This window comes from Etheostoma cragini, chromosome 6, assembly GCF_013103735.1.
Source record: "Etheostoma cragini isolate CJK2018 chromosome 6, CSU_Ecrag_1.0, whole genome shotgun sequence".
In the NCBI taxonomy this organism is placed as follows: Eukaryota; Metazoa; Chordata; class Actinopteri; order Perciformes; family Percidae; genus Etheostoma; species Etheostoma cragini.
Genome location: NC_048412.1, coordinates 15,144,434 through 15,153,347, shown reverse-complemented (window position 1 = coordinate 15,153,347; position 8,914 = coordinate 15,144,434). Strand labels below are relative to the sequence as shown.

Here is an 8,914-nt window from a genome sequence, read left to right as displayed (position 1 = left end):
TACTATTTAGCCCAGTATCCTTGCACTCCATGCTCCATGTTTAAATAATTTTCATTGAACTCTTTGTTCACTCATGCCTCTATATTGTTCTGGTTAGAGTATGTATATATTAGTGTTTATATTTTTGTTCTGGTTGTTTTGTGTGTAAGCACAGTGTGAGCAACGATGCTCCAAAGAAAAATAACTTGTATGTGTCCTCATACCTGGCAAATAAAGCTGATTCTGATTCTGTAACGACATTACTGATTAAATTTACTGTGTGAAAGGAAAAAGGAAACTGATTTGGCATAAAGGAATAAAGACAAATAACATTCAGTTCATGTGTGAACATGTTTTATTGTTGTTTTTTATTTCTATATTTTTTTCCCAGGTTGTGTTTCCGGTTCTGATCATGTTCTGGATAGAGGAGGATGCAGAGCCTTCTTTCAGTCTATAGGTTGGAACGTGTGAGCCAAGGAAACTCCTGCAAATACAGAGATAGGGCTATTTTATGTAATGGTCAATGATGAGTCCATTTAGTGTCCACATTTAAAAACTGAGTTTTGCCAAACACAGGGTACCCCCAGGGTTCTCCATGTTAAACTTGAGACTTTTTAAGACCATTTTAATACCACTTAGGGTGACGTTTAATGCCAAGATAGAGATTCATTCCCCAAGAAATATTTACCAATTAACGTTATGCCTCAATTTATTAAAACATTTTGAGACAATAAATGCACTGTTTGAGAATCAACTTTAAACCTGAATATGCATAACAGTCACAAGGCACACACTGAGGGCAGCAAACATCAAAGAAGGGGACACGACTTTCTCCTGGTCACAGAGAGCTCAGCACCATGGATACAGCCCTCAATACAACCTTCAAACATGTCTGCAAAGGGTTGCGTGGATACATTCAACATAAACACAGAGGGCTATACTTTCTAATTATGGGGACCCTGAAATAGAAAGGTCAGGTTGGTGTGAGGTGGAGGGATTGTGAGAGAATTACAACAGTTCTGCAGAGCACCTGTAGTGTGTGGATTACTGTTCAGTGAGGCATGTCATGATGAGAGGAGAGCCATTTGTTGTTCTACACTACTGTCAATGTCATTTGAGTCATTGTTCATTGGTGGGGGGGGGGCACCAGGTAAATATGAGACAGGGGGCTGAACCCGACTTGCAACTTTTGGTCATATATACTGCCACGCGTCTGAAGTGCTCATCACATCATGTCTGTGCCGCACATGTCTGTGTCATGGCTGTGCCGCAAGGGGATAAAATGTGGAATCAGATGTGACTTGAGATCACAATCATCATGAGCTACGGCAAGCTTTTTTTACCCTTTAATCCATACTCTCTGGAAGTCTGCAAAAAGTGTGCATAAGTCATGGATTTGGGCAGTTTAGGCCCTGTATGTGCTCATGAGTTCGGCAAACCTGCAAGTGCACAGAAGTCTTGACATTTGGATTGAGCCACGGATAATCTATTGTGAAGTAGGTATTATGTTGTAATGACTCAACATTTATCCGGTGGTGGTGCCATGGTCCTTTTAACCATTCAAATGTCACTTTTTGGGGGCATTGATCATGTTGGAGATAGCAGAAGGAAAGCGGAGTTACAACTTCAATTACATTCTCCACCACAAGGGGGCGTGGCATTTCCACAAGATCAATGCTTAGGATTTTCTGCCTGTCATTACGAAGAAGCCATTCAAGCCATTCAACAAGGACTCCAACTTCACAATAAAACTCTTGTGGAGCTTTCATTTTGACCTGCACTTCTGGGTGACTGAGATGATGACTCTACTATATATATTCCTGACAGGTGACAGTTACCTGCTGTTTTCTGTCGGAGGAAGGATCGATGAGCACATTTATGAGACTTGGTCTCTCCCAGTCGCTCAGGCTAAGCTGTAAAGCACTGCGCAGCTCCTCCACCGTCCTCACCAAGAACCCTCGACCTCCAAACGCTGTCATGACCTCATCATAGCGTGCCTCAGGTAGGAGGGTCACAGGAGGGGCTCTGACCAACATGATGACGTGAGATACATTTCATTACATCACAGCTGATTACATGTAGGAAGGCATTATAGTAATTGTGGTACGTTCATCTTCCCAATAATATGTGACTCACATAGATGTCAGATCTCCCATTTTTGCCATTTCTTTCCACGTCTCAGGATCCACTCCACTGTAAATACCATTATTATTGACCACAATGATGACCACAGGTAGATTGTATCTGTTAAAGAAAGAGATGTGCAATTAAGTAGCAGTGGGGATTGACGTGTTTATATTGTAAAGGGAGGGAGGCATCTAACCCACCTGCACATGGTTTCAACTTCCATGCCAGAAAATCCAAAGGCACTGTCTCCTTCCACACAGACTATCCTTCGGTTTTTATTCTCGCTCCTCTCCACAGCGGCTGCTGCTATTGCAAAACCCAGGCCTACTCCCATTGTTCCAAATGTACCAGCATCCAACCTGCACATTGTCAGGATTAGCTAACAACAATCTACTTACATTTATACAGACTTGAAAGCTTACTTTAGTCAACAGTGGATCTTTACGTGTGTTACTGTACAATGCATATTTGCTGGGTTTGAATGAACTGCTCATACTCACTAGCAGAGTGGTTTACAAAAGTTTAAATTGTTTTTAAAGAAATGGTGGTTATTATGCAGGAAACGGCACAATTTCCAGATACCATATGAACCTGAATTTAGTCCAGTTCATAAGTTAATGTAATGTTGCGGTGGTTATTGGGTATTATGGGTGTTCAACTCATCTTGATTGCCCCTGAAAGTCTTTGACACAAATCCTTATTCCTACAAATTTGAAAATGTACATGGAAAGGGCTCTGGCAAAATTCCCCAAAAGGACAGACTCTTTGAGAGGCCTACAGTAATACCATACCTGTCTGGGATAACCAAGCTCAACTAAGCATTTAGGGAGAGGCATTAACATAAACATTAATAAAGTAATTTCCGTTTATACATAAACAGAACTGAGAAGTGCTGTTTTAACGAGACTGTCTTGCCTTTGTCGAGGCAGGTAGTTGTTCAACATAGTGCGTCCTATGTCCATAGTGTTTGCACCCTCACTGACAATGATACAGTCATGTGGCAGAAGCTGGGAAACATGATGAAACACTGTGTAGTAGTTCATGGGCATTGTTGTCTGAAGAGCGAGCGCCTGTGGATAGAGAAAGGACAAAAATGCATTATTAAAAATAATAATACAATAACAGACAACATCTAAATGGATAAAATTAACTATGTTTTCATCAGCATGGGACATTCTGAGAACAGTTTGAGTGCCTACACACACAGACACACGCACACACAAACAAACAAACACACACAGGCTTTACAAAAGTGTGTCTAAACTCACGTTTGATATTTTTGCATTAGCAGCAATTTTGTCCCTCAGTGTGCTCCACCATTCTGTATCAGAGGGATATTTCCAGCCATTGTTACGGACGCCCCCCAGAAGCTGAAAAAAACAACAAACCACGAATCAAAGACATAATCACTTTATAAACACACGCATGCATGCACGCACACACGCACGCACAATAGATTAATAAAGATATGTGAGATTGTGTGCCGACGTAGTTGCAGTTACCTGAGTGACAATAGAGTTGATGTCTCCCAGGAGAGCAACAGCAGGCTTCACATTGTTTCCTATCTCCTCAGCACAAAGGTCAACCTGCATACAGAGCACAATCATGTTAAATGTTAAAACAGCACAATGTTGGCAGCAACATTGAAACACAGTGCAGGAAATATGGCCCAAAAACACATAAACTGCACTGGCATGACAATATTAAAGTATTTACACCGAAGCTCTATAGCAGTAAGGTATTAATAACACTGTTTTGGAGGGGGTTAAAGGCAACATCGATTTCCCACAAATCTAAGACACTTGGCTTGGTTATTTACATACTTGGATAATCTTGACATCAGGGTCGAATCTAGGTGGCAGACCAAAATGCAGGATCCAATTCAGCCTGGCGCCAAGCAGAAGCACAACATCAGCCTGGAGAAGAGCTCTGTCAATAGAAACAACAGAGGACGAGGCAGAGCAACACTGAGTTAAAACAAAAACGTAAAAAAATAACAAAGTGTATGCATAGAATAAAAAGGATTAGATATAACCATATATCTGAATAAAAATGTACCAATTGTAATACATATTACTTCAGTCAGGATGTTTCCTTCCTACATATACATATATATATACATAAATACATACATATATATATACACATACACACATATATATGCACATACATACACACACACACACATACATATATATATATACAGTATATATATATATATACATACATATATATATATACATATATATATACATATATATATACATATATATATACATACACATATACATACACATATACATATATATATATATATATATACATATACATATATACATACACATATATACATATATATACACATATATATACACATACATATATATATGTATATATATATATATATATATATATACACACACACACATACAACAGGATGATAATACTGACTAAAATAATTGTAGTTTACACTTTTTGATCCCTGCACATTTTTATAGCATGAGGAGGCCGACCTTGAGCGGGCAGCAGCCACACAGTTGGGGTGATCATCCGGTAGGACCCCTTTCCCCATTGGGGTGGGTAGAAACGGCAGTCCGCTCTTTTCCACAAACTCCCTCAGAGCAGTTTCAGCTCGGCCATAGGCTGCCCCTGCACAATTACACTCATGGTATCATGACTTAATCAAAGAACTACTCTGATTCACCAGAGATGGAGAAAAATGTATGGTTTCTAGCTTTTTTAATGTAACAGAGAGAGTGCAAATGTTTTTTATGTTACCTTTGCCAATGATGACTAAGGGTCTTTTAGCTGCTTTCAAGACAGATACAGCTTCAGTGATTGCACCGGGGTGAGCCAAACTCACTGGTGGAGATGGACAGCAGGACACAACTCTACAGGAGAAACACACTTCTTTGAATATTTACACACCTGGAATCACAGAAGTGATACTATGCTGAAGAAAAATTCTTAAAAATAAAAAAAAAAAATGCAAAAATCCCAGCAAACCTGACAATGCTCCTGTCCACTTTAGCATTGACCATGTCCCCTGCAATGTCCACATAACAAGCCCCTGGACGCCCGTACATGCTGGTGCGAACTGCCTGTGAGCAAACAAGGACAAAAACACTTAAAATCCCATTTGTGTTGATATCATCTAACTATGCAAAATATGTTATTTAGTCTGCTGTGTTAATGAAAACAAGACAGACAATATAACAATACGCTGGTATATTACCTTCTCTATCACTGAAGGGATGGCTTCCAGACTGCTGGGTCTGGCAGAGAACTTGCTATAAAGGCGACATGTTTCCACCTAGCAACAAATGAAAAACAGTATCAATTTAATGAAACACCATCGGGACAAAATCCACATGAAAGCGTTCATCACCTGAGGAAACTCCTGAAAGGCTCCTGCTGTTTCCTGGTTTCGATCTGCAGAACCTCCAATAACAACCACTGGCCTGTGCAAAGTCAACACACACTTTATAAAGATATGACCGGTGGTACACATGGGACATGACAAAACAGTACACCGCCAGCTGCATAAAAGCAGCATCAGTTTGTCAAGTTTTACCAGCAGTTCATGTTAGCGTTAGCCATTCCACCCAGAGCATGGATGAGTCCAGGTCCAGACACCACCAGGCAGGCACCTGGTCTGCATACAAACAACCAGAAGAGACAGCAAGATGTAAGATACAACCAGCTGCTCACTTTTTTTCTTCTTCATTCAAACCTTTATTTAACCAGGGTTAAAACTCCTTGAGATTAAAAATCTCTTTTACAAGAGTGTCCTGGCAAGTGGCAGCGAAACGTTTCAGATAGACACAGACCCTTACATGTAAATACATAAACACACTTTCACTCATATTCAAACAACAATGTCATCATAAAAAAAACAGGGTCCTAAATCAATTTAAAAACAGTGACATACAGACTGCCTTTTTACAAGGTCCTTTAACAAGCCTTTAAAAGAATAAAGTGAACTCCTTCAACTGGAGTTCAGTTCAGTTCAGGTGCACATCTGTTCAGTTACCAAGTGTCTCTCACCTCCCAGTGAGATATCCAATGGCAGATGCTGCATAGCACGCCTGTTGGGTGACAGAATGTAATGTACATCACTATTGCATTGTGTTGTTGAGGATTGTGCAGGTAAATAGCAGTGTAGCAGAATAATACGTATTTTACCGCTTGTTCGTTGCGCATTCCCACATATTTGATCCCTGCAGCCTGAGCAGCCATAGCCACTTCTATGACAGGGACACCGACTATCCCAAACATGTACTCTACTTTCTGCAGGGGTGAAAAAATGCTCTTTGACAAACCGACACTAAAATATACGGGTTTTAAGATAGTACATAGCAAGTCATTTACTGCATTAAACTTGACTGCACAACACTTCAACTTTGACACACTTGTTGCTTTTACGAGATCCATCCGTGGTTACATTGTAAGTTAAGTAGGCTACAGACACAGAAAAGTGAATGTAGGCTACAGGTTACAAACAGAAGTTAGAAATTTTGTAAATATTCGTAATGTTTTAAGTTGTTTAGACGATATTACCTGGGCCTTTAGAGACTCAGCAATAAGCTGAGCTCCTGTCACTTCGTCCATGGCTGTTCAGAGACTGTTAGCTACGAGTTATTATCACACTGTGTACCTACAAAGGTACAAGAAAGGTCAAACTGGCATGTTGCAACTACGACCTACATAAACAATTTATTATCTTGTTTGCTACAATCTTCTATCTGCCCCTGAATCCGCCCCGTTCCTATCGCTTCCGGGTTGCGAGCCAATCACGGGAGGCATTAGGCGTGACCTCACGACAGGGAACACCACATCTCCTTGCACGTTGATGTATTACAATCCAGTTACATATTACACATTGAATATTGAATAAAATCGTGATATTATGTTAATGCATGGACATTTTCACTGGTATACACCATGTTAATGTGTTTAATAGTCAGGTGTTAGTAATAATAACGATGGCTCATTTCTACTCAGGTGTTCCAGTGAGACATTACAGTGAGATAGCATGCACAGTACCAAGACCCTGAAACTGAAGCAACTAATTGGAATTCAGCCATCATTAGTTGTCTATATAGTATATACTTCCTACAGAAAATGCATGGGAGTGCTAAATAGCTAAATTGCTAAAGCTAAATTGGATTAATATCTTAAATCGGTAAGAAGATGAAGTAGTGAGATAGTGGAAAAGTGGGAATTTGTTGTAATTAGAATGAATTACACGCCATAGCACCACTAATGTTCAAAAGATGTGTAATAACTAAAGTTTTTTTCTAAAGCTAATGCTAAAATGGATTGCTGGTAAAAATGTGTAAGAAGGTGAAGTTGTAAGAAATATGGAAAAGTGATAATTGTTCTAATAAATGTTTTTAAGTTGACTAACAGGCATATGTGTAGATGTGAAATAAAATAGAATCTGGGTGTTTTTGGAACATTTTTGTAAATTTCCCAAAATCCGCCTCTCACCCTGACCTTGGACCTGCTGGGAAAAATGAGTAAGTCAAAAAATTTAAATGATATCATACTAATTGTTTTTTGACAATTTTTGAAATTCTCAAAAATCAACCTCTTGCCCAGACCGTGGTCTGCTGGGGGAAATGAGTAACTCAAAAAAAGTTTTTAAAAAAATCATAAAACACTCATGTTCATTATTAAATAAGTCATTTCATTTATTACTCATAAAATATACAGCAATCTCAGTACTGAAAGAATTCATTGAAGCGTTGAATTCACAGTCATAATTTCTATATACATGCTAGTTTCATCCCTCTTCAAGGAAAAAACCAAACATTTTCCATTCTAAAGAAGCTAGCAAATGTATTGTACATATTTCCAGTTAAAAGGAGAAAGACAAAAAAAAGAGGAGTTTTGAATCATGGTAAGATCGAGTGGTTTCTTTTTTGAAAGTTAAAGCAAGCAAAACCTGTCAAACATTCACTAATAGACTAAAAATATCATTAAAAGAAAATCAATTGCTGTCCTATCATTGGTTTACAGTGTTTCTTCTCACAAATGCTCTCTCAGATGCCTCAGTACAGGATCAGTGCTTCTTAGAAATGTTTCATTACTTAATGCGCATCACTGTACTTTCACAGCTGCCTCAACAAACTCGTCTTTTCTCAGTAACTAATGAAGGCACAAAATGAACACATAAATAGGAACCAAAATTACACAAATAATTTATTCTTGAAAGACTAAACCGTAATGGACAGGTCAATATACAAATGTAAGGTTGATCAACTTAAAAATAACCTGGTGCACACATCAAATTACTCAGGTTAGCAAATAAGATTGTTTTCTTTCTAGAGGATACAAAGTTTAAGACATGAATATGGGTTTATTAAAATTTGGATGTCAAAAAATAAAAACAATTTGCCGTCTGTGTGTCTTACAGACACTTGGAGGACACGAAGTACAAGTGCATTCTGACGTATGTAGTGTGCAGTTATCAACCTTCGCTAGCTCATCAAGAAATCCCCAAAATAAAAACTGTCTTCCTTTCACCCCCGCTAACCAATAAACCAAAAACTTCAAACCATTTACACAGTTCAAACTGGGTAAAAATGCATCCATGTCTTTTGGTCCCTGTCTGTTTAGCCATCTGTGAAGTGCTACCTTCCTTTTCAGCATGTTATTGCCGTACAAAAGTCGCTGTCCGCCCAACAGTACAGTTCTTTGCTCTCAAAAAGTCAGTGTTGGTAAAGCAGCGGTTGCTGAGGTCCAGGATCAGCTGAAGGACACCTGGTCCTGGATGAGTATGGGCCAGCCTGCTGCACCTCCC

At 39.1% G+C, this 8,914-nt stretch overlaps 1 protein-coding gene across 1 annotated transcript; it reads right to left on the bottom strand.

The window, feature by feature from the left end:
* Positions 1-366: 366 nt before the first annotated feature.
* Positions 367-6,877, bottom strand: hacl1 (2-hydroxyacyl-CoA lyase 1). Its single transcript, XM_034874670.1, has 17 exons — positions 6,667-6,877; positions 6,292-6,396; positions 6,154-6,194; positions 5,681-5,761; positions 5,495-5,567; positions 5,342-5,419; positions 5,113-5,207; positions 4,885-4,997; positions 4,620-4,755; positions 3,930-4,035; positions 3,609-3,692; positions 3,375-3,476; positions 3,022-3,176; positions 2,307-2,465; positions 2,116-2,223; positions 1,818-2,004; positions 367-463 (listed from the first exon to the last, which is right to left on the bottom strand). Exons 1-17 carry the CDS (start codon positions 6,715-6,717, stop codon positions 431-433), a joined length of 1,707 nt encoding a protein of 568 aa, XP_034730561.1. The 5' UTR covers positions 6,718-6,877; the 3' UTR covers positions 367-430.
* Between the last annotated feature and the right edge of the window lie 2,037 nt (positions 6,878-8,914).